Here is a 26,973-nt window from a genome sequence, read left to right on the forward strand (position 1 = left end):
CTTTGTACAAAGAATCTGAAGGGTTAAATACTAAGTAGGCCAGACTGTACATTATTCAACCTAGTCAATACGAAATTATTAGTGCAAATCACTATATATGCTTCAAGCTGCGAGCTTAGTATTCACCCATGCCTAGTACTGATGTATTAACAAAGTCCGTCAGTCAAAGAACTCGTCTCTGCTCCCACTGGCCCAATACCCACCGGGGTTGCTACTCCAACGCGAACCATGGGAGAGGCAACCAGCTCTAAATAAAAGGTTCACGGCAGTTGTGCTGGTGAGTGACTTCCACTCTGCTAGTGCACAGTGTGACCTAAAGAAAGCACAGTTTTGCACACGTGGATCTGCGTGTCTTTGTAATGCCCTCTGTATTTGAGGAAGGAGCACCAGAGGCGTAAGTGAGACGAGACGGGGGGACGACAAGGGCAAAAGGACAGGACGCGTCCTTGCGTCCCTTCGTCAGTGCACGTCATATCTTGAGCGTTATCTTTTTTCTTCGAATGTGTGGCTTATTTTCAGTACAATTGTGTAGGCATACATAGGAAGATAATGGCATTCAATGGCGGCCAAAGCAACTGTGCAGCTGAGGCTGCTCAAATGAGCAAATAGTCATGAACTTTGGGTTTAGGCTGCAGTCATTCTGCTGCATGTCATTATTTGTCGAAAGAAAAGATTTTGATTCCTAGCTAACTTTGAGCATTGTAATATCCAGGCCGTGTGCTGTGATGTATAATAACAATATCGGGGGCCTTACGACCCAAAACTACAATATGATGATGAGATATGGTGTAGCTGAGTGTTTCGGAAATTTCGACCATCTAGTGTTCTCTTAATGTGTGCTGACATCGCACAGCGCATGGGCCTCTAGCGTTTCATCTCCATCGACATGCGACTGCACGCTCTGCTAGTTTTGCTTGAGTGTTCTCAGGAGCCTTGACTGCAGATTGGCAGTGTTTCTTGACCATGCTCGGAAATAATTGCAGGACCTGTTTAAAGCATTTCTTACCTTACAGAGAGGCGCAGTGTATCAGTTGGATTTCTCAAGGCATGTGCGAATGCACCGACTCGCATATGCTTCACACATCACCACACAATCCATAACTGCAATCTCTGCACTTTAGTGCTAAAAAACGGCCCCTACCGGTTTCACGCATTGTTGCAATACCTGTGCAAATGTTGCTGACATACATTGCAGGCATCATAAGTTCATCAGGGCTTAATGCTCAAGATTGTGGATGTCATTTTTACGAGCATGCTTCTGTTGCTAGCGGCATAAAGATGATAGACGCGCTGAATTGCAGACGAAAAAAACGCCAGGCCTGCGCGTAAGGTGCAGCACAATCACAGCGAAAGCTAGAAGAGCGGCCTTTCAGAGCCTTTCTAAACACTCAATGGGTAACTACTGCAAGCACACTTACTTGATACCCACTAGGGCATTATTAATAAAATTTTGTGGTAGAAGGCCAGCATTCGCTATGCTATTTTTCGTCATTTATCTGAGAAGTGTGGTATCCGCTAAACACTTGCAAGGAAATTTATGCCAATTGTTCATGTAGTGGCTGACGATGATGAGGAATTATGCCTACGTCGGTATGTGCCACAGTTAATAGGTTAACAAGAATAAGCTTTTGTAGCATTGGACGACCCGCTCGTTACGCTATTCGCACTGCACGGCGACAGGTTGTTCTTTTGCTGTTTTAAAATGCTTTATAAGTCATATTAGTGCAATTGCTTTTCCGACATCAACCCTGCCAGAAAGTCCCAATCACTGGCGTAGTTCAGTGGTTAAATACTGGGCTGGCACCCAGCGGACCAGGGTTTGAGCCCCACTGTGTCATTAAAGCTAAGTTTTTTTTTCTAATTTCGTGCGATGTGGTTACGGACACCGGCGGCAGCAGCGGTGGGCAACTATGGTGGCGCGTGATCCGAGTTGTGATCTCATAACAGCTTTTGCTGTAAAAAGAGACACGGAAGGCACAAGTAGGACACACACAAGCGCAAACTAACAACTGTTTATTTGACGGAAACATAAAACTATACAGGGTGAAAGGGAAAAAAAGAAAAGTGTGAACCTGCGCATTACCCACTACAAGAGAGCAATCGTCTGCGTAACATCATCAAATTTGCCCTTGTACTATCTCAAATTTCCCTGTAAAAAAAAAATTCATTGTCAGACCAATGTATATATGGCGCTCCAACACACTTGTCTTCGCCAAGGATAAAGATGAGCCAACCCACCTTCTTATTGAAGCTGCACTGGTGACCCTTGTGACAGAGTTCTTCAATCATACGAGTTGCGAAAGTTTCCTTCGGCCCCATCAAAATCCGAACGTGCCATGGGCCGAAATCTTGATGCGAAATCGGGGTCTGCCGATTTTCGCATCATTAATATGTTTACCAAAACTAAACTGATAGGTGCTTGTCCAGTGTTGCATGCAGCGTTGAGCAGCTTGAGGAAAGCACATGCAGGCAGCAGCACCATGGTGATATAGTGTTTTGTATCACTGCTCCCAGACCGCGTGACAATCCGCGAGCCCCTGCAAAATCAGCCACAGGCATGGCTGGGTTTCAGAACGCAGGTATAATTGAAAAACTTGGCCTTGCAGACGATTATGTTTGTAGGGCCTCTTTCTCATTTCTTGGCAAGTGACTGCTCATTCTTAAATTAACACGCACGTGTTGGGATCAAGGATGACTTAGTGTTTTTTTTTACGTCTGTGGTGTAATGCCTCAGCGCGGTGTGAATACCTGTTTTGATAAATTCAGTAGTTGGGTGTTAGCCTGAGGAAACAGTGGATGTCAAACAGTGGCACAATTATAAAGCATTGTAACAAATTGCTAAAAAGACCAGCTGGGTTGACTTAGCCTTGAGAGGACCAACTTAATCGTCAATAAAAATATTTCTGGAAGAGAATACAGTAGGTAAATGTTTATTTAGACTTAACCACTTTATTTAGCAGTTAGAATTTAACTTTCAATCCCCTTGTTTCAGTGCCTCGGTTTTAATACGGCACATTACATGCTAATATGTTTTGGCATAAAGTACCCCTGATTGCCTGTGTGTGTGGTAGCCCACATTGGTGCTCATGGCATTTTACTGCAAGACACAACGCGAAGGGTTTCTATTTTCACCTAGCATAGCCGAAAGGGTCCCTCCGCAGGTGCTACCGCTCGTAATGTTAAGCGCTGCCAAACAGCAACCCTTCTTTGAAGCATTTCAAGGAGTGCTGAACCTCTGCATGGTTCCTTTCTTACCCATCCCCTCAGCTTCCTACATTGCATCATGATAATCGAGCCGACTCAGACCACCACAGGGAAAAACCTCACCTATGTTCCGCCAGTCAACCCAGTCCTGTGCTTGCTGCTGCCACATTACAGCTGCAAGCTGCTTAATCTCATCTGCCTGCCTAATTTGTCTCCTCCTTGTTCATTTGCTTTCTCTTGCTGTCTAATCAGTGTCTCTTAAAGAAGCCCTGCAACACTTTTTCAAGTACCGTATTTTCCGGTTTATAGGTCGCACCCTTGTATAAGTCGCACTCCCCTCAAAATAGCAGTTTTTCTGAAAAAAACGTATATAAGTCGCACCGGTGCATAAGTCGCACCGGTGTAGAAGACGCACTTGCTCATCCGACCACCGACATTTAAGTATCTCGTCGTGACAATGCATTGCAAAAATGCATGCTTGCGACGGCCAACGCTTTTGCACGTTTCTAGCTATCGGCAGTCACGCGTGCGAGCGCTTTTAAACACACATAAAAACAATACTTTCAGAAGTACCTTTATTATTCCGATAGCTTGGTGACGTTTATTCAAAGCCATCGAAGTCGTCTTCCTCCGAGTCGCTCACGAACAATGCAGCTACTTCTGGTTGCAGTACTGCTGGCACATCACTGTCGTCCTCCGACTCGCTCGAATCGGATTCTTCAACGTCGCCATCGGCCGCGCAGGGGATCAAACCGGCCTTGCGAAAGCCCGCCACAATGGTCTTCGCAGAAATTGACTCCCAAGCGTCACTCACCCATTTCGCCACTTCGCCGAACTCCGCGCGTCTCATGCGCCCCGTTTTTGTAAAGCTGTGTTCTCCCTCCGACATCCACGTTTCCCACGAACGTCGCAGAACTGCCTTGAAGCTGCGGTTGACAGAAATGTCAAGCGGCTGAAGCATCTTCGTCATGCCGCCGGGAATAATCACTGGCATACAGTTCTTTGAACTGATCTTTTTCTTGACAATATCGGTGATGTGTGCCCGCATACTGTCCATTACCAGCATTCCTGGCTTCACGTGGAAGAATCCGTCTGGTCGACGGGAAAAACAGCGGTCAAGCCACACACTCATCATTCCCTCGTCCATCCAACCTTTTTCGTTCGCCTGAATCACCACTGTAGGAGGGAAATTATCCTTCGGCAAGGTTTTCCGCTTAAATATTAGCATGGGAGGCAGCTTTGTGCCGTCCGCGCAGCAGGCGAGCACAACGGTGAAGTGGGACTTCTCGTGGCCTGTAGTCCTCACCGTGACAGTTTTCTGGCCTTTTTCGGCGATGCTTCTCCCAAGCGGGATGTCGAATGTCAGCGGCACTTCATCCATGTTAACGATGTGGCTCGCGCTGACATTCTTCTTCGCAACTTCCTCCCTCACGAATGAGCTGAAGTTGTCCAGTTGCGCCTGAAAGTCGTCGGGCAGCTTCTGGCACACTGTCGTCCGGGCTCTCATAACCAGCTGATTCCGTCGCATAAAGCGGAAACACCACGACGGACCACCATTGAATCCCGTAACATTGCTCTCCGCTGCCAGAGCCTTCGCCTTCAGGCGCAGCTGCACTGTTGACAGCCCTCTTCCTTCGGCTCGTTGTTGCAGTACCCACGTGCGCAGGCTACGCTCGAGGTCCGGCCAGCGCGCCTTCTTGCCGCGGTTGGCCTTCTTTGTCGACTTCATCGTCCGGAGGACGCTGTGGGCCTTGCGCCAGTCACGGATTATTTTTTCACTGACGTCGAATTGCCTCCCTGCTTCTCTGTTCCCGTGGTTTTCGGCAAATTCAACAGCGCGCAGCTTGAACTTGGCGTCATAGCTTCGCCGACTTTGCTTTCCAAGCGGCGCCATGGTTCGCGAGGTTCTACGGCGCTACCGGCTCTATGCTACGACGCACAACACAACACACGAGACGCGCGCAGCTACAGCGACACAGCGAGTGCAAGGAAGACGTTATGGCGGACGGAAGTGACGGTAAAGGAAGTGGCTCTGAAATTCAAACTTACTTTTCATAATTTAAAAAATACCTCCACATTTTCTCCCCTCTGATTATTTTTTTGTGCAAAACTACATAGCTGCGTTACCTTTAGGGTGTTAACTTACCGTTAATCTTACTTTCTTTTTAAATGTGGTTTCTGTGCATCGCAGAAGGCCGCGGAGGAAGGAAAAAGGTAGCGGTGAAGCGCCGTAGACGCCATTTTGATGGATGGATGGATGGATGTGGCTGTACCCTTTAGATTGGGCGGCGGCTAGCGCCACCTAGCCGTAATACTTAGTGAACTAATCATTACATTTATCTCTTTTTTTTCTTTAAATAATGAAGTTGAGGATTCGTAATTCACAGTGAAGGGTTTAATTTTCCCTCGTGCCTTGACTTTAGCCACCAATCAGATAACCTCTGCTTGACGTAAACAGCGCCACCCAAGCCGTGGCATCCAACTCGATTTTGAATGTATATAAGTCGCATCGTTGTATAAGACGCACCCACGAAAAATTCTGAAAAAAACCGCGACTTATACACCGAAAAATACGGTAGTCCTGGAATAGATTCACTAAAGAAGCTTATTACTTCACGAGTGCCTAAAAATTTTTAGAATCCATTCCTTACGAGCAGAGTTGCAGGAATTTGCTGGACACTGCAATTGCATTCTCTCTTATTTCATTCCGATGAAAGCACTGGAAGCTAAGCAGGGAGGGATGGCACGAGGAAAGTAAAATGTCATGGGTGCCTCTAACCATGAGCACTTATTATCTTTTTTCTCTTCAAATACACAGCTTTTCGGTGCGATGACGCGCACACACATGGACAATTCGCGGCCTCCTGCGGCGATCCTTGTAACGACAGAGCGCGCCATGCTCAAATCAGCCAGTGGCTGCTACATTGGCTGTGACGAGTGATTTTTGAACTTCTTCCGTAGTTTGTCAAGAGAGGAGAAAGCAATTTTAGGGGCGAAGCTCCTTAGGGCGTGGGCTGTGCGTCCCCTGTATGTAGCCACCTCTAGTTTAGTTCTTGCAGTGTTCACTAGATGGCGGTACCGTCCCCTGTATGTAGCCACCTCTAGTTTAGTTCTTGCAGTGTTCACTAGATGGCGGTACCGTCTCCGGTTTGTAGCCACCTCTCGTTTAGTTCTTGTAGTGTTTACTAGATGGTGGTACTTGTAGCTGATGATGAAAAGATGCAAGATGTTATAAACTAGAAAGCGGTACTTGTAGTTGATGAAAGACGCGAGATCTTATAAAATAGGAATGATGTCACATATGGTGCGTGTCATTGGTTGAAGGCAATCGTTCAATTTAGTGCGGCGACGTACGCTAGGGGGAGCGATGTAATAAAATCGAGTGGGCAAAATGTACAGAGGATTCATGGTTTACCAGGTTTACCTCCGGAGCTTCGCCCACTCATCATCATTCACTTCGTGGATATGGCGGCACTTTTAACTGACATTGAGAATTTATTGTGAATTCTAGGCTATGAGCCACGCTATAATATTTGGCTCGCGGGTTCTCGGGAGCCTCTACTACCAATCGTCAGCGTTTTCTGACCATGCTCAAAAAGTGTTGCAGGTCCCCCTAATGTATTGACAGATATCTTGTCCGCGTGCGATATGCCCTGCCCATGTCCATTTCTTTTTCTTGGTTTCGACTGAGATGTCCTTTGCACCCATTTGTTCCTCGAGCCACTCTGCTTTCTTCTTGTCTTTCAGGATTACACCTTAGTGAAATCATGATGTCTCACAACTATCCCTCAAGAGGAAGTTATATAACAGCGGCGTCTTACTGGTACTTACCTACAAAGCAGAAGCCTGGAGTCTCGCAAAAAGGGCTCAACTTAAAGGACAATGCAGCAAGCAATGGAGAGGAAAGCGATAGGTGTAACCTACTTGTTAGAGTAACTAAATCACTAGACGGAAAACTAGCTTGTTGATTGAGTGCATTCTGGGACGAAAGGCATGTAGACGATGAGACCCAGCTGATTACACACGACACCTCGTAAGTGTCCAATTTTCCTGCATGTTGTCTATGCCTTTCACCTTTCAGGGCCTGGCTTCCTGTGAACGATGCACTCTTGCAGTCTTCAGATAACGCTCTTGCAGATAACGCTGCTGTGGTGACAAGTACAAGGTGTACGAGAATGATTTTCTATAAAGCTTCCAGAAATAATAGGTAGCACATTTAGGCCTGCATTGAACATCATTGCATTGGGTATAGACACCAAAGGTGCCTTCTGCAACTACTCACTTGTGTCGGCCATGAGGCATTAGCCCCTCCTTGTGAGGTGAGGCTGTGTCCAATGCAGGGTCTGGCTTTAAACGCTGACTTTAAATCTTCCTGTGGCCACTGCTATTGATAACTTGACATGTATGTTTCAGTTCCAAAGGTCATCTCTCTTGATAGAGAAACCAGGTTTTTTTTTTTTTTTAGCCACCAGGCTCATTGTAATGTAGCACAGAATGGCCATGTGACTACTGCTTTATACATAGCACTGCCTACAGTAAATGTGTCTTCACATAAATATGTCGGATCTGTGGCAGTTTAAAAGAACATTGCCTGTCAAACAAGCTGCCAAATAGACTTAGTTATACCGATTGTACATCGCTGTCTTAATTGTCGGTGATGCTAGCAGCTGGGGCAATGTGGTACCTCTCACGCACATCAGAGTGCTCGCTGTGCCTTTGATCTTATTACAAGTGGGTTGGTGTTGTAAACCAACATTCTCGTAAAATGAGTCGTACGAATACCAACGTGCCATTTGCTGCACATACGCATGACCGTGCTCACGTGCTGTTTTACAACTACGTTTAAATAGCCAACATCTTCATCGATCAGCAACCTATGGCGGGCAGTCTGGCTCCGAGCTTGCAGAGCTTTTTGATTCGTTCCCATTCGCATCTGACGAGCTTCAATAGTGCTCAGCATGACCATCTTATCATTACTAATCATGCAAAATAATAGAGTTAGTGTGCATTTAAACACCAATGCCGAGAGAGCGCGCACTGCGTGGCACTAATTAGTTTTCTGGCCCCGCCATGGTGGTCTAGTGGCTAAGGTACTCGGCTGCTGACCCGCAGGTCGCGGGATCGAATGCCGGCTGTGGCGGCTGCATTTCCGATGGAGGCGGAAATCTTGTAGACCCGTGTGCTCAGATTTGGGTGCACGTTAAAGAATCACAGGTAGTCGAAATTTAAATAACTCAAGAACAGTGCTATATACATGGTCGCTAAAACAGAGATGGCAAAACATCATTCCTTGAATTTTATAGGAATTGAGTGTGCCTTGTTCGCCAGCTAGCGCGAGGGCTGGCCCCGCGTGGAGCAAGCAGCGGGAACCGCCAATAATCGGCAACATGGCTTTGCCGCCAGGTCTTGTTGTCTGGTGCAAGCCACGCATTGGTCCTCTCTCTCTCTCTCTCTCTCTCTCTCTCTCTGTGCAGAGACACATGTCCGAACAACACTTTGTGGTGTCGCGGCCTGGGGTCACTAAGAGTGGACAAGCTTCTATAACACAGCAAAATGAATTGCGCTTTATTTTAAAACACCCGCGTGTGCGCGTGCGTGCGTGTGCGTGCGTGTGTGTGTGTGTGTAAGACAAAAACAGCACTTCCAGTGTTGCTAGACTACACATTGAGACTGAAACTAGCGACACAACACACTGGCACACGAATGCTAGCACTGGATAACGCTTGCAAGAAAGCAGCGGAGTACTATTTCAGAGGCCCTGACATTGCAGTGAGGTTCACACATGCACACATCCGCTGTCACTGTACATGCTCATCAACGAAGAAAAAATAGCGCCAATGCTCAACATTGTTATGCGAGGACGACGAAGCCAAGCTGTAGCCATGCAGCAATTATGTAACCAAAACTCCAACTTCGTTCCTTGAACAAGTTTTTAGGGGCGAAGCTCCTCTTTGTATAACCTTGTCATGCATCACGCGTAACCAAAAGAAAAAGAGACGAGAAAGAATGCAGTATCTCTCGGACACTATAATAGACAGACGGCGCTGTATCATAGAAGTACATATACAAACTGCAGTTGGGAAGGGATATTTTAGATGGCACTGTACCGCTACTCTCCAATATGCTGCCGCGCGTGCTGTGCCTGGGCACGCGGAGAACGAGTTTCCTCTGTCTCCTGGATCGTCGTGGTATGTGGTGGATCGTTGGTGGGACATGGACGGAGCAGAGCGGCGGGCACGTTGAAGACGTTCGCACTCGGATTCTTTGGCTCGCGTCTTGTCGGTGTTCCCCGCACGCCGTCTGCATTCTCGAATGCGATCGGACGCATGCACGGACAGTTGCACAAACGGACGCTTTGCCCCACTTGTCATCATTCACTCCGTGGATATGCTGTGATTCTTTTTGTTGTATTTCACAATAGTATAATATGGAAATCTGGAACTCTAATATTAAAAAAAATATGCCATGTTATATGCGGGTTTTTACAGTACTTCTTCATGAGCATTCCTTCGTTAAATTTATTATTGCATTTCCTGCAGTAAGTGGCTAATAGTGTGCTTAACATTGATCTCTCAAAGACTGCATTTCAACCTGCTGTAACGTTACATACATGCAGTGAATATTTTCTGCGCAACTTCTTGGCACCCTGTGCAATATCACCAGTATTTTGTGTTTTTATGATTGATGCAATCCGTTTCACCACAATATAGTGTAGCAAGTTAAATTTTAGTATTTCATACATCACATGTTGTAACTACTACAGAGGAGGGAACGACCCACATCCTAAGGAGCATCGCCCCTAAAGGCTCGCTGTGCTAGCGGTACTTGGCCAGGTTGTGGCCCCTAAAATCGCTCTGGCACTGATGCGGTCTTAGAAGCTTCGCCCATTCGCACCAGCATTCAGTAACAATCGCTGCAAGGAGTGTGAAGATGTGGAGATTTTGGGTTTGAAGACTAATAATTTACCCTGTTATATCAGTTTACATGGCAATCTTACTGGATTAAATTTAGGTTTCAAGTGCATGTAATCCTATGGGGTGATATCCTTAAACCCTTGAGGAGAGAACTATTCGCATTCTTGTATTCTACACCACTCTTATCTTTCACAACTCTCTGACCACCATAAAGCCTTCGTAAAGCATTGCAGTTGTGGAGCTGGTGTGCTGCTGTGCAGCGTGACATTGTAAAACAGGCCTAATTATGTTAAATTTGCATTGTGGTGTCATAAAAGGACTTGTAAAACTTGGAGGTTGTCCTAAACTTACTGGATAAATTGGTCAAGTGAACTTCGTTATAAGGAGGTTTATTTATAAAATTTACCATAACAACTGTTAAGGTCTTACTTCCCGAAAGCATATGGTGATGATAGGTGTCATAGTGGAGGGCTCTGGAAATATTTACCACCTGAGAATATTTAGCGCGTGCCTGAATGAAAGCACACAAGGCTCTAGCATTTTGTTGCCGTAGAAATGGGGCCGTGTCAAGCTGGATTCGATTGTGTGACCTCTAGGCCAGTAGTCAAGCTAAAGTGAGGTTTGCCCACATTAGTGTGCAGTGCTATCGAGCAGGAGTCAGCAACTTTTTGTAGTTGAGGGATTGTTGTATCAAGCCAGCATGGCAAGGTGGGTCTTTGCTGGCAAAGCGTAAAAAGTTTGACCATAGTTTGCAAAACTGGAGTAGAAATCATGTTAATTTCCAGCACGTATGTCACAAAGTTGCTATGAAACAGGTTGCTTGCAAAAATCCCAATTTAGGTTGGAAAAGTAGAGCCTTACGAATAGCAAAATTTTGGGTGAGAAGGAAATTTTAATGCTGAAGTGTGAGTGTGAATTGAATCCAACATTTCTTGAATATTCTTCAAATATGTCAAAGTAAATTGCAGAAGAAAAAAAGTTGGAAAAGATTCCTAAGCAGATTCTCATGAGATAGGCGACATGAAAGTGTTTCATGCTGGGATAGGCGACATGAAAGTGTTTCATGCTGGGTTTATGAAGCGCTGGCAGGGTGGTGTGTCATAGTTGCCTTGTCAAGAATGAAGCAATACAGAAACCAAACTGCATTTATATGCGTGATTTCGTGCAAGTAAGGTGTTGCCAACACTTTATACAGGAAAGGCAAAAACTGTATTTCCTCAGCCGCTCCTTCTCTTTCAGCCTCTGTGGAAGCCGAACTGATGTGGCCAACAAGGGTGCATGCACTCCCTTCGAGTAGGGAGTTTCAAAGCTGCCTCTTAGATGTCAGTATATAAAAATATCTGAAATTTCGGATGCTAGAACTCTTTGGCATTCGGTTTTTCGTCTTCCTGCCCAAATTTCAAGTATGGCACTATTGAACTCTCACATGTGCCCCATTTATGATCTCCATGTTGGAACGAGCATTTTCTAGAGTCGATTCGATTGTAGTGTAGCCTAAAAGGCAGCTTTGCCGCAGTATGAGAGTGTGACGAGGTGAAGCATACTGAAAATATTAAAGGGGCGCTGTTACATTTTTTGAGCATGGTCAGAAAACGCTGCCGATCGGTAGTAGAGGCTCTTGACAGCACGCGAGCCAAATATTATAGTGCAGGAAGCGGCCTGGAATTCCCAATAAATTATTAAAGTCAGCTAAAAATTGCTTTCTGTTCTATTGACAAATCACGCAATATGCCCAAAAATCACACGTTGCAAGCCCATCTATCAGTCATTGGCTGATTTGAACATGGCACACTCACTCGCTACAGATATCGCCGTGGGACGCCGCTACTTGCCCACGCATGCGATCATACTGAAAAAGACGCGCATTCGAAGAAAAAAAAAAGAAGGGCTCGAGGTGAAGAGGCGCACGTTTTTGTTTGCCCCTCCCATCCTTCCCTGCTTAGCTTCTAGCGCTTTCGTCGGGACGAGAGAAGATAAAATGCATTTGCAGCATGTGGCAAACTTTTGTAACTCCACTCGCATTGAACAGATTATTAAAATTTTTGAGGTGTTGAATTCGTGAGGGAATAAGCTCTTGGTGAATTCATTCCATGGTTACTTGAAAAGTGTTTCAAGGCCCCTTGAAGGGCCTCAAACGTAGACTGTATTTGTCTTTGAGAAGTTCGAATGGCAAAATTTCCAGTGCGAATTGAATCAAATATCAAACCTTGTTAAAAAATATTCAAAATTTTGAATATTCGCGCACCTCTAGAAAACGTTTCAATAGGAAGTGGCTAGGGTGGGCTCACGTTGTGCTGGGACCAGCATAATGATGCCAAGTGGGCTGTATTGGACCCGCAGGCCGCAGATTGCTGACCCCTACTATAGAGTGCCAAACCCACATATTTCGTGTAACCTTTTACTACTGCCTCTCTCGCTGGAATTGCAATGTGACCATGCTCCTTGTGCAGACCGTGTCGAGCCTGGGCACGGTGGTCGTGGACGGGGTGAGCTACCCCCGCTATCCTGTTCCCGACGTCTCTACCTACCGGTACGACGAGAAGTCTGGCTACTACTATGACCCCTCGACGGGCCTGTACTACGATGCCAACTCGCATTACTACTACAACTCGGAGGCCCAGCAGTACATGTACTGGAACAACGAGAAGCAGACCTACTTGCCAGCACCCACGTCGACGGCCACTGCCGCGGGTGCCAATGCCAACGACCAGGCTGCAGGTGATTGTACGTTCTTTTCTTATTAGCTTGTGTGCCCGTGTACATGGTTGAATTTTTCTCACCATTGGAACTAGTGATCACAACAAAAATGCAACAGGCGTCAAGCTTTGGCTGAATTCAACCTCCTTTTGCTCAGTTTGTATTCATTCTAAGAGACTCACACCAAATTTGGAAACTCAAAGCTTTTGTTGTTTGATAGTTCTACACATGGGGCCACTTCTGACTGATAATTAGGGATGAGTGCTGCGTATAAAATATTTTAATTTAGTTTTAAAGTAAGGTTGTGTGCTCATCTGAGTATTCAGGCGCAATGAACATAGTTTGACGTAGACAGAGGCCCCCTCGTGACATTGCAGGAAGCAGGCAAGTATGATCGGCGTCGGAAAACATTTGCGGGACACCCACAATACTCTGTTTGGCACCCGGGGAAGACTATTGTTCGTCACCCCCTTGCTCTGCCGTCGGGCTGGTGCCAAGGTGGTTTTGGCTGCTTATACCTGGAGCGCTTTTCTTTTTTCTTGATGGGGACACGCTCAAAGCACCCACATTGTTTCATTCTTCACCACCCTGAAACTTTTCTGAAACTTGGTATGCTAAGTCTCAGGTTCTCTGTAGTCAATGCACTTGATTTTCACCTGTCAGAAACTACATAGGTCTTAGAGTAGATGCCATCAAGATCCCCAACGTCATGGCAATCCGTGCAAAAAGAAAATCTGGGTGTCATTGCCACTCACATTGCCTTTCTACAGGGAAAGCTGTTACGATGTCATAACAAAAGTGCCTCACCGCCACCGGTGTCCGTAAGCATTATCACTCACAATAATAACAAAAACCACACGAGAAAAAATATCCAGGATGAAGTGTGTTCAAATCTTGGTCTTCTCTGTGACAGCCCAGTGTTCTACCACAGAGCCATGCCGGTGCTCAAAACTCTGCGTACAAAAACCCTATACAAGTGTTGGGTAGGAAAGCAACAGTGTTTTAGATGGGTAATATAGCATGGTGGAAGATAATAACAACAATTAGGCATCACAAAATGCAATTAGTGTAACCAGATGTCACACAGTATGAATGAACTGCATTACGAGTGGGTCATTAAATGCTTCCAACCCATTACATGGGGCTCGGCCACAATTCGTCGTTGTCAGGCACCGAATCGATTGATGGAGAAGCGGTACCCTGCAAGCGTGCTGTAGTAGCCCCAAGAGAGAATGGGTTCTATCTTTTGCTATGACTGTGCTGCACTTTCCGCGCAAGCCTGGCATTTTTTGCGCTTCCTCGCTGACCAAGCATTTTCTTGCAAAGAGCGCAGTGTTTTTGATATTGTGAAAGAGTCGCTTACTATTATGAGAGAGATCATTTTTGTCTTACGTGTCCCTTTAACTTGCTGTGTGCAGTTTATGTTAGGACTGCATATTGTTAGGGACATATTGTCACTTGGGTTGACTCCACTGCCATGTCTGGTTTGACAGTCAACCTTAGACTACCGGGATGAAAGAATAATTTTGTTCGTTCCGTATTGTGATTGCAGGCTGTTTTGTGCGCTTACTTAGCATGTGCATGTGCTTATGGAGTCTATTCACTTGTAGTCAGTAATTTCGATTTATTTTATTCAATAACGCAGTGTGTCACATTGCATAAAATGTGTTTGAGTACACCGTAAATATCATAATGCAGTGGGATAGCTATAAAGAGGCATCAAAAGGCTTCAACTTCCTTACCACGAAGGGTCCAGTGGTTTGTAGAGAATTGGAAAATTGATGCCTTCATCAATTATCCATCTCTGAACTATACCTGGAGCTAATAAGTGTAGCCAAGTCCTGTGAGAAGCTGGGCATGAATTTCTTTTCGTTTGGTGCACTCATTGTTCAGGTTATTATTTGTAAACATGCAGCTTGGTCCCTACTCAAACATTCCAAAGTGAGATTCACTATGGTAGATAAGTTGAATAGCAACTCCTATTGTACAATAGCAATATGAGTTCTTCTGCACTACCATGCTATCGTGCTTGGTGCCAAAAAATGTCTACATGCTATGCAAACGTAAATTTAAGAGGTTTTTCATGAATATGCAGCGAGTTTCAATAACAAATACTTGTATATGCCTGCTACAGTTTGTGTTCATAAAATGTCAGTGGCACCTGTACATCGCCATATTTGTCCCTGTGACTTGCAACATTTATGTGGGTAACTAGAAGCCCATGTTTGTCATCAAGTTTAAGTGGATTTTAACGCTACATTATTAAAGAACTTGCTTTGCAGAAATTTCAGTGTTGGTGTCTTTGGTTATGAGCAAATGCAGCATTGGCCATGGGCAATGATTTGGAGTAGATGCTATAAAGGTAGGAGCCAGAGGGCATTTGAACTTGAACCTTCCTTGCGGCACAGTGTAGATCTGCACCGAGAAGCGAAGGCACGCTAGCAATTGGGAAGGCGATGGCGTATGTGCACGCACTCACATAAAATATCCACGCGCATGTGAATACCAATATAGCCGTTGCATTCAACTCTCTAGAGCAATACTTAAGAGGCCCCTAATTTTTTTTTCATGCTCCAACACACGAAAGTGTTCTTTGCAAGTTTAGGGCTGATGTGCAAGGTACATGAGGTAGACTTTAGATCTGAAAAAAAAAAAAAAAAAATTTTGCTTAAGGGGGCAGACTGGTCTTAGACATTTTTTGTTTATTTCTTCAGTGATCTTGATAAAACTGCACAGGGTTATACAGTTTTTCTGCTGATTTCAAATATGTAATTAGTTTTCCTGTAACTCACTTTGTTGCTGAGATAACTTAAGTTCACTCCCTATTGTTTAAGGCCACCATAGAAAAAAAGTGCTTAATTAAAAGTAATATTTAGGACATGCCAACATAGACTAACAACTATAGAGTGAAAGTATGGAAGAGGTTTTTGTTTTTAGACCTTTATTGGTTATTTTGCAGCAAAATGAACTATACATTTTCAAAAGCAGTTGGCATTGTGTTACAATTTTGATTAGTAATTAATTAAACAGGCATGTGCTCTAAATTTTGCTCCCATACTTGCATTCTACACACATACAGGTTTCCACTGCAAATAGAAATATTGCTGTACCTGCCCTAGCTGCAGAGATATTGAGGCCTCAAAATTGAATAGTCACAAATTTACTTTTTTGAGAAAAATGGAAAAAACTGAAAACACACAGTTTCTTCAAAAAGCAACGATCATGGTGCGCATGTTTAGCAATCCTCACGAAGGCGCTCATAAATTTGTAGTAGAGCTTTAGAGAAAGGGGCTGGCAAATTATAAAGAAGCCTCAAAGTCGGTTCCTCATTTTTTTTGCAGGTTCTGCATGTTAACAGCACCAAGAATCTGGACAGTTAAAATGACATTACAAAAAAATTACTACTTCTTGGTGCGTGAAAATTTGCAGAGAGATAGAAAAATACTTGCAAAAACCAAATATGTCAATTTTAAAAAATGAATATTTTTGTCACTTTTTGGTCCCAAAGAGCAGTCTGCCCCCTTAAGTTTGCTTAAGCACTTTGTAAACGGTGCATTTTCTGTCCTTTCCTCAGCTTCATTGTATCTTGGCTCTTGTTGGTGTGATCACACCGAGTTAAAAACAGTGTCACTTTTCTTGTATTTTTGTGCGGTCACATTCCTTCAAATGCTTAGTACGCTGCATCTGAAAAGTTTGTCTCTCTGTTTTCAGCTGCCAATGCAGCGGGTGCTGCTGCAGCCGGTGAAGCGGCCGATGCCAATGACAAGAACAAGGGGAAAGCCAAAGACAAAGAGGACAAGGTCAAGATAGCCAAGAAAATAGCCAAGGCAAGTGGCACGCGCTCCTCAATAGATCTCTGCTCACTCGTGGCACTGCCTATTGCGGCCAACATGTCCTCACTTCATTTAATAATGCTGATTCACAAAATTGGACACTGTTGTCATCATTGTCCTTGGTTATTACAGTCGAACTCTGCTACAACGAACGCCACTTCAACGAAATTTCTGCTACAACGAAAAATTCACGATTCCTCGTCAGCAGTCCATAGGAGTCAATGCATAAAAATTGTCGCCACAACGAACACTTTTTCTTTGATTGTCTCACTTTAACAAAATTTTACAATGCAATTCCAGGCTCAGATACCGTAATTACTCGAATCTAATGCGCACCTTTTTTCCGGTTAAGCGAGTTTATAAATCGCAAGCGCGTTAAATCGAGTACCAAAAAAAAAAAAAAATGAATACGGTCATTCTGTTGCCATCGGCACTTCCAAAATGGCAGCCCCCTACGTGTGTCGGCATGGCGCGTCGGCCATTTCTGCCTATGTGTTTCCCATGTGCGGCACTTCGTACGTGTGCTGAGGAGTTCGTCATCTTGTAGTGCATTAGCATCGATGGCATAGAAGGGCCACGACTCGACGAGTGCACCACAATGCCGCTTTTAAAAGAAAAGTCATAGCGTGGGTCGAAACGGGCAGAAATCGAGCCGCATCGTGATCGTTCGGAGTTCCCGAAACGTGCGTGCGGGACTGGCGGAAACAAAAGCAGAATATTGTCGACAGCAAAGATTCACGCAAAGGCTTCAGTGGACCACAGCAGGGTCGGTTTCCACAAATTGAAGAGCTGCTCGGCGAGTATGTCATTAAGCAGTGAGCGGCACAGTGGCCCGTGACGACAGAACTGCTCCAAGTGCAGGCTATGCAGTTAGCCTTAGAAAAAGGGCTAATGCGAAGCAAGTTTAAAGCGAGCAGGTGCTGGCTAACTAACTTTATGAAGAGGAAAGGCTTTTCCCTCTATAGGCGAACGGGCATATGCCGAAAGTTGCCGGAGGAGTACGAAGAAAAGCTTCACAGTCTTCAGAGGTTCGTCCTAAACTTGGGGCACAACGACGGCTACCTGCTTGGGAAAATCGGGAATGCCGATCAGACACCTCTTTAATTCGACAGGCCTGGCACCACAACCGTCGAGGAGAGGGGGCAAAGCAAGTTCGCGTGCTGACATCGGGCCACGGTAAAACTAGAGTGACAGCAATGCTCCGTTGCACGTCAGATGGGCACAAGCTTCCCCCGTACCTCATATTTAATTGGAAGACGCTCCCGAAAGGAGTCGTTTTCCCGAGTGGTGTCATCGTGCGGGCCGAGAAAAATGGGTGCGCGTTGCAATTGATGTCTCAGATTTTTTTCCGTCGTGGAAACCGGGCGCGCGTTACAATCGAGGGTGCGGTAGAATCGAGTAAATACGGTACTTATTGCTATATGCAGTAAACCCAATCTTTAACATTTTGATGCATTCTCAGAGCCTGAAAATGGGTCAACGAAGTCTAAAACAACGCGTTGGCTCCACCAGAAACTGCCACAATACTGCCGCTCTTCAGCAAGCGTGGGTGCCGCCAGTGCTCGATAGCGATGGCAGTGAGACTGCCCTGGCCCTGCTTTTACCACTGGCTTGCTTTTGAGCCGCAGACGATCTGAAGCTGAAGCTCAGTCGCTCAGTTAATGGTTTCTTTCATGCAGCTGCTCAGGGCAACCGTGGAACGATGCTTTTTCCGATTCCGATGCTGATCATTATGTTCGCGCTTGGCCAGTGCGGCAATTAATCTGAGCGGCTGTTCGTCCGCATTATCAACAAAATCAGCTAGCCGCGAGTGACAGATGATAAGAATGGTATAGAATAATGCAGAAGTCGCCTCTCCACTATACCCTGCCTCCGTCTCGGCGTTGTTGAATACTTTTGATGGCGTACAGGTCCTGGTATTAACTTGTTAATGCAACTGTGGGTCGTTTACGAAGGCGGTTTTAGGGATTGTTTCAGCATGCTTTTTACCACGGCCTCGCTATGCGTGGTTGAGAATGACGTTGTGACGCTGCTGGGAAAGAATAGGAAGCAGCGGGCATTTTTTGAATTTTGAGAATAAACATTCCTTTGTTTTGATAGCTCCGATCAGCTATACTTTTTCGATTTCACTACAACGAAATTTTTGCTTCTACAATATTTTTTCTGTGCCCCATCAGTTTTGTTGTAGCGTGGTTCAACTGTACACCTTTAGGGTGCTCCAATTAAGGCGCTGCATAAGAGAAGACCAGTAACTATAATCTTATACGTTGAAGAACACCAGGTGGCTGAAAACAGGGAGGATATTTTTTTATTATTATTGCCGTGTTCTCATGGCCTAGCATCTCACGTGGCAAACCACCCGTCTTGAACAAGCGTGAAACAATGTGGGGAAACCAACTTTACACGTGAATGCAAACACGCATTTAGATAGGTGCTTTCACGGCTTAGCACCCCTCCACAGCAGTGAAACCACCTTTGCAGGGTTACCTGCAGGCTAATACAGTTAAACCTAAATATAATGGAATTGATGAAATCCTACAAAAATGCGTTATAAAATGGATTTCGTTATATGCAGGTTCGGCACAAAAATTTAGAAAATAAACGTATAAATGGAACAAAAGGGGTACTGAAGGCAGAGCTAACCCAAAACACTTACTTTACAGTAAAAAAAAAACTGGAGTATTATTGTGATAGCAATTATATGGACACACTCGGCAGGTTTTTGCCATCGCCGCCATGTTCCTTAACAAGTCCAGATTGATAACATGCCCCCGCGCATAGTAACTTTCACAAGTGGGTAAAAGCGCAAAAGCGCTCACAGAGAACAAATGAGTCTGCCCATCCCTATCGCCCAGAAAGTGCATAAAATAACATCTCCCATGTGTTAACACTGCTGTCGAATGTTCAAAGTAAACCACCCGTCTTGAACAAGCGTGAAACAACGCGGGGAGGGGGGATCACTTGAGTAGCAATAATGAACTTGAATTTTAAGGGTGGTCGCGGTTCTGGCGCGCTAGCTATCTCGGCGAGTACCAGGCGACGGGATGGTGTGAAAAAAGCGCTTCACCCTGGAGCGGCCGTATTTGCTCACACCAGCGTCACCGTGGTCTCTGAGAGTTTCCATCAGCGCCTTATCTGACAACCCCTAGGCGGTAACCACACGGTTTTCCGAAATTAAATAAAGTCAGAGTTTCGCTGCAAGGGCGAAGCAATGACAACTTGGAATGTAACACTGATAACGGCAAGCAGATCGAAGCATGCAGCCCGCTGCTCAAGCACAAATGACGCGCAAAAGCAACATACACTGGACGAGAGTGAACGACGTTTACCGCTTAACACTTAACGCGCTGTTTAAGAAAAAAAAAACGAGGCACGAAATGTAATCACAGCTACGCGGCTCCTGTCAATATAAGTGTGAACTAACAATATAACAATATAAGTGCGAACTAACAAATACCCCATTTGTTACTTCACTGTGTTTGAAAAGCGCACTCTTTTTGCAAACGGCGCCTGTCTATCCAGCAAAGTGAGCTTTGTGTGCCTTGCAACTAAACCCAATCATTCCGGCCAAGGTCGAAGGCACGCGGTTGTCCCCCTCCGCCGGGCAAAGTAGCATGGGTGATAAGCGCGTGCTGGCGCATCGTAACAAGCTGGGCGCCGAGTGCGAGGGGCTTTTTTTTTTTTAATTTTAATATATATATATATATATATATATATGTTATGAGACCACGTCCGGTACGGCAGCAACCAGGTTATTTTTTTAATCCAGACGCACGAGCCAGCGAGCCAGCCTGCGTGACATACGATGATGATCACTGCAATGGTTTGGTCATACAGATGAAGATGAAGTACGTAGTCAGCGCTCACACTATTTTCCCCCCTTCGCGAAAGAGGGCAGCAAGTTAGAAAGGGTTGGGACGCCGAATATATCGTTTCAGTCGAGAGACGTGGGCGATCTCGGTGTGGCGGCGACGGCGATCAGGAGCCGCGTTGACAGGAGCAACGCGATAGTTGACTTCAGATGTTCGTTCCAGGACGGTGTATGGACCGAGATATTGGTGAAGGAATTTTTCGCAGAGCCCAGGTACACGAACAGGTGTCCACAAAAGGACTTCGTCGCCTGGGCGGAACACAACAACTCGACGCTTCGCATCAATGTCGATTTTTCTCTTGTCCTGAATGGTAGCAGTGTTGGCGCGGGCGATTTCACGGCAGCGGGCGACGCGAGCGGCGAACTCTTCCGGGAGAGATGAAGATGGATTGGAAGATGTGGACAAAAAGGTGGTGTCCAGAACAAAAGTCGGTACACGGCCATACACGAGAAAAAAAGGGCTGAAATTTGTCGTACGCTGTATGGCAGTATTATATGTGAACGTGACGAAAGGAAGTATTGTGTCCCAGTTTTTGAGATCCGGTTGCACGTACATAGAGATCATGTCCGACAAAGTTCGGTGAAAACGCTCAGTCAGACCATTAGTTTCTGGGTTATACGCTGATGTGGTCTTGTGGATGGTGTTAGAGGCCTGTAAGACTTCAGCAAGGACATATGAAAGAAATGTCTTGCCACGGTCACTAAGGAGCACACGCGGTGCGCCATGTCGTAAAATAATGGCGCGAAGGAAAAAATCGGCTACTTCAGAGGTAGCACCAGATGAAAGAGCTGCCGTCTCCGCGTAGCGAGTAAGGTGGTCTACGGCAGTAACAATCCAACGGTGACCGGCTGGCGTAAGCGGAAGAGGTCCGTATAAGTCTATGCCGACAAATTCAAAGGGAGTGGACGGGCACGGCAGTGGTTGCAATGGCCCCGCGGGAAGAGGCGTGGTACATTTTCGGTGCTGGCATGACGCGCAGGAAGCGACGTACTTGGCGACAGAAGTGGAGAGGCCAGGCCAAAAGCAGCGAGTCTTGAGGCGGTCGTAGGTCTTGTGGAACCCTAAGTGGCCAGCTGTCGCATCGTCATGAAACGCTTGTAAAACTTCCAGACGAAGTGAGCGAGGAATGACGGGAACCCATTGGTTACCCAGAGGATGGTAAATTTGCCGACATAATGTTCCCTCTTGAAGCTTGAAACGGGCAAGTTGTTGTCTTAGGCGGCTGTTTGGAGCACGCGATAAGCCAGTGAGCCGATCGATGATTGTGCGGCAGTAGGTATCGGCATGTTGGAGCGAAGCGAGATCTGTGGACGAAAGAAGGTCCGCCGAGGCAACTAACTGCTTCGAAGCAGCAGCCGTCTGTTTGGTCACTTCGGTGGGCGGTGATGAACAGATGGAAGGTGATACTTCGTCGCTTTGCAAGAGCGGGCAACGTGACAAAGCGTCGGCATCTTGGTGCTCTCGACCCGACCTATATGTGACGCTGCAGTCATACTCTTGCAATCGTAGTACCCAACGGGCAAGGCGTCCCGACAAATTTTTGAGAGATGATAACCAACACAGAGCATGATGGTCAGTCACTATTGTGAAATGCCGGCCATATAAATAAGGGCGAAACTTTTGTACGGACCACACGATGGCGAGACATTCTTGCTCAGTGATGCTGTAGTTTCGCTCAGCAGGTGACAGAGTACGGCTCGCGTAGGCCACGACTTGTTCTTCGGAAGCATGGTTCCGCTGAAGAAGGACAGCACCGATGCCAAGTCCACTTGCGTCAGTGTGTAGCACAGTAGGTGCTGTAGGGTCGAAATGGCAAAGCACTGGCCGTGATGTGAGGCATTGCTTGAGGGTGTGAAAAGCGGCTTCGCAGTCATCCGACCAGACAAAGGGTGCGCTCGTGGTCAGAAGTTTGTGCAGAGAAGCCGCAATAGTAGCGAAATCACGTACAAAGCGGCGGAAATACGACGCCAAGCTAAGGAAGCTGCGGAGGTCTTTCTGTGTGGATGGTGTAGGAAAGTGCAGTACCGCGGCAACCTTGTCGGGATCGGGCTCACCGCCATGTTTACTGACGACGTGACCTAATACCTTGATGCTGTGACTGGCAAACCGACACTTCTTAGTGTTGAGCTGGAGACCGGCCTTAGCTAAACACGTGAGGACTTCATCTAGCCGTTCCAGTTGCTGTGAGAAGCTGGACGAAAAGATGACAATGTCGTCCAGGTAGCAAAGGCAGGTCTTCCATTTTAATCCCCGCAGTACCGTGTCTATCATCCGTTCGAATGTGGCTGGGGCATTGCACAGGCCAAAAGGCATCACATTGAATTCAAAGAGACCATCTGGCGTAGCAAAAGCAGTCTTCTCTTTATCAGGCTCGTGCATTGGAATCTGCCAATAACCGGAGCGCAGCTCGAAACTTGAAAAGTACTCGGCACCTTGTAAAGTATCAAGAGCGTCGTCAATGCGAGGCATTGGGTAGACATCCTTACGAGTGATTTTGTTGAGTGATCTGTAATCAATGCAAAACCGTACCGAGCCATCCTTTTTTTTTCACTAGTACGACAGGAGAAGACCATGCGCTTGTCGAAGGCCTGATGACGTTGCGCGCGAGCATGTCGTTGACTTGTTCTTCTATAAGCTTGCGTTCAGAAGCCGACACACGGTAAGGGCGGCGGCGAATCACACGGGATCCGTCGGTGTCGATACGATGGGCGGTCACTGTTGTTTGACCCAGACCTTCGGAACAAACGTCAAAGCAAGTTTTATGATTCATTAATAACGCTAGCTAGGCATCAGTTTGCGTTGGGTTGAGATGTTCACATAAAGTGGCCTTGAGAGCAGAAAATGCATCTTCCGCTGGCATACACTTGGAGAATGACGAAGCAGATGAACCAGTGACGACGCAAAGTGCTGCCTCTTCGGTAATGCTGGCAACAGTGGTTCCCTCTGGCAAAAGAAGTGGTTCTGGCGTCGTGTTGCAGGCTGTGATGCTTGCATAACCACGGGAGAACTGCACTAAACAAGATGCGATGGTGATCCCTCGAAAAATGCAGCGCTGGCAAGGAACACCCACAGCGTCACCATCTAGAATGTCTCGTGACTTGATCGTAAGGACACGTTCTTGACCGGGAGGCAGGAGGAAATCCGCAGTTGTCACAAGGTTGGGCGACGAAAGGTCGGCAGCAGAAGAAAGCTCAGTGTCCGTAATACGAATGAGGGGCTGACCACACGAAATTACAGCAGACGCCACTGACAAGAAGTCCCAGCCTAAGATTATCTCATGAGCGCACGAAGACGGCACAGCCAATTGTATGTGATGACGGATTCCATCGATGAGAACACGAGCAGTGCACAAACCGGTCGGGCAAATTGGACTGTCATTAGCGCCGCATAACATGGGACCGGCATAAGGAGTTCGCACTTTACGCAGACGAAAACACAATTCACGATCAATTACCGAAATTGCGGCTCCAGTGTCTATAAGGGCGTCAACAAAAACACCTTCCACACAAACAGGTAGTAAATTAGCTGGACGAGACGGAGGAGTTGTAACGTTCCGACAACAAGCAGTTTCCCCTCCAAAAACTGCACCTTCTAGTTTTCCGAATCCAGAGAGATCGGCGCGGGACGCAGGGGTGATGACGTACGCCGAAACGGTGACGGAGAACAGCGGCGAGACGAACGAGGAGGATGAGGCGCATGAGACCGTGGAGGGGAGGGCGACTGGCGGGAGGTGGATGAATACGGTGCGGGATCGTATTCATCGGGTCTCAGGGCAAAGTCTCTCTCGTAAGCTGGGTAACCACGTCGTTCATCCTGCTGACGGCGGCGGCAGAAACGGGATATATGACCCCTTATGCCACAGTAGAAGCAGATGGGGCGCGGAGGACGCCATGTAGAATAGTCGCGTGGCCTTGGCACTTGCGTTGTCATCGCAGCCACATGGTCGCATCCGATGTCCGCAGGCACGGTTGGAATTGGTGCAGGGGCCCGCGATGCAACTTCTGCGTACGAAGGCACTGGGAAGCGCGCACAGGAGACGGGGCATGTTCAGCGCTTGTCATTGATGCCAGTTCGTCCTTGATTATCTCTCGCAGGTTGGGAGGAGGTGTGCGGACAGTCACAATGGTTGGGTTGCCTGGAATAAGGCCGTGAAGTTCTTCTCTGACAATTGTGCGGATAAGGGCCCGCAATTCATGCTCTTTGGTAAAGCGAGCGTCGCAAGAGGCATGTGGAAGACGCGTGGAATGAAGCACGTCCAGCCGTTGGCATGTAGTGATGACGTCCCGGGCGGTAGTCGGATTCTGGATCACGAGAGCATTGAAAGCCACAGAGTTGATACCCTTCAGTAGATGACGGATGCGATCGGCCTCCGTCATGTCATTTTGTGCTCGGCGACAGAGAGCCAGAATATCTTCAATGTAGGACGTATACGATTCGTCGTCCCCCTGGATGCGGGTTGCGAGCTTCTGTTTTGCTACTACAGAACATCCTGCAGGCGTGCCAAATACCTGACGGAGATGCCCCATGAAGGCCGACCAATTGGAGAAGTCGCTCTCGTGGTTGTAATACCAGGTTTTAGCGACGCCATCGAGGTAAAAAGGAACAAAGCACAGTTTGTGCGCCCCGTCCCAATAATTACAAACGCTGGTTCGATCATAACTGTCGAGCCATTCTTCGACGTCTTCGTTGCGAAGGCCGGAAAATACCGGAGGGTCTCGATGAGAGGTACTCACGGTGTAGTGAAGCCTAGGTGGCTGAGAAGGAGCGGTTGCAGCAGCGGGCGCGTTGGGTTCTGCCATCGCTGTTGCTTGAGGGCACAACCATCGACCATACCGGAGCTCCAGAGGTGACGGGTAGAGCAGGAGGACGTGGGAACCAAAGCACGCTCCACCACTTATGAGACCACGTCCGGTACGGCAGCAACCAGGTTATTTTTTTAATCCAGACACACGAGCCAGCCTGCGTGACATACGATGATGATCACTGCAATGGTTTGGTCATACAGAGGAAGATGAAGTACGTAGTCAGCGCTCACAATATATATATATATACTTACAGTGAATGACAGCTGCGGCGCCGGTAAACAACTAGCCGAGACTGTTTATATAATTGCTATATCGCAATAAAAAAAAAAGCAAAGCTGAATGTCGTCAGGGGCCATACTATGTGCGTGCTGTGAAACTATGCACGCGCGCACGGCGACGAAAATAAGAGCGAATGACACGGATACCTCGGAAAACTATTCGGTTAATTTTACTATTTTTTTTATTTCGGTTTAAGGTGTGGGGGCGGGGCACACGTGCGCCCATGGCAATGAGAGTGCGGGTGGAGGCAACGCCGGCTCGGCTCGTTGCGTGCAGGCCCGCATCGCGCTCGCTCATGCGCGCCGTTCGTCAGTGGCAGGGCAGCCGCGGAAGGTGCATGCTTGTACCAAAATGACAAAATGCGGACCAAATTCCTAGATTGTCCGTGAGGAAAATTCGTTATATTAGATTGTCTCCCGCTGTTATTTTGTTACATAGAGGTCGCAAATACATGTGCTTCTATGGAGCAACAGCGAGGAATATAAAAACTCTGTTATATGGAGGTTCATTATAGGCAGGTTTAACTGTATACATTTATTCATTCATTTCAAATACACTAATAACCGTTGGAATATTCGAGGCATTCATATATTCTCACAAGCCTATGCATTAGACAATGACACAGACCGCATCTTTCATGCACATTGGTCATGTACGGAAGCAGTGAGACATCTGTTGTAGCATTTTGGCAGCCCCTCCTCTATTTTATCAATGCCAGCCAGATGCGCCCAATCCAGCTGTCCACCACCCTCTCCACTAGCCCTTTTCTGCTCTCGCCCATTGTCTAGCCTTCGTACGTGCATTGCGGTCATGGGGAAAAGTGCCCCCCATGCAGTGCTTCATGACGAGAATAATAAAAAGTACTTTTTTTTGTTCAGTTTTGTACAGATCAGTGGCGCAGCGTCTTGTATTCCTCGTTATCGCAACGTTGGCCGTCACACCGGCTCTGAAAGTGATTCGGTGTTCTGAGATAGCGTGCCGTCGTTTGTGGCGTTATGCATGCCACCAATGGAGATGCGTCATGGTGACACCGCTGCATAAGTAATGCTGTGAGGTGGTGGTGGCACCGCTTCCAGCCACAAAAAAGGAGCACGAAAGAACAAATCTGACAGACGTATGGTATGTGAGAGGGACCCACGTCTTTCGTGTCTCCGAGGAAAAGCACTCGGAAGCACGTGTAATGCAGGCAGCCCTGCTCCTCATGTGCCGTCGCATCACGACCATTCTCTGAACTAGGGTGGACGGTTGGCTCCCATTGATGAGTGTGCATTTGCACTGGCATTGAATGAAATAAAGGAGGCGTTGATTTGGGCATTGCCTGCTGTGCATGTAATGAGTAAAATGAACTTTGAATTACCGTAATTACTCG

The 26,973-nt window shown here is 46.7% G+C and overlaps 1 protein-coding gene across 5 annotated transcripts in view; it reads left to right on the top strand.

The window, feature by feature from the left end:
- LOC119164657 (RNA-binding protein 5-A) overlaps nt 1–26,973 on the top strand; it is a 99,690-nt gene that overhangs the window by 54,605 nt on the left and 18,112 nt on the right. For 4 of the 5 annotated variants that reach the window (XM_075874223.1, XM_037416876.2, XM_075874226.1 and 1 more), the window contains 2 exons: nt 12,569–12,842; nt 16,527–16,642. In XM_075874223.1, coding sequence (XP_075730338.1) covers nt 12,569–12,842; nt 16,527–16,642 — 390 coding nt within the window. The remainder of the gene's footprint in view (nt 1–12,568; nt 12,843–16,526; nt 16,643–26,973) is intronic. The other variant, XM_075874224.1, reaches the window with a different exon arrangement.

This window comes from Rhipicephalus microplus, chromosome 9 (genome assembly GCF_043290135.1).
Source record: "Rhipicephalus microplus isolate Deutch F79 chromosome 9, USDA_Rmic, whole genome shotgun sequence".
Taxonomy (NCBI): domain Eukaryota; kingdom Metazoa; phylum Arthropoda; class Arachnida; order Ixodida; family Ixodidae; genus Rhipicephalus; species Rhipicephalus microplus.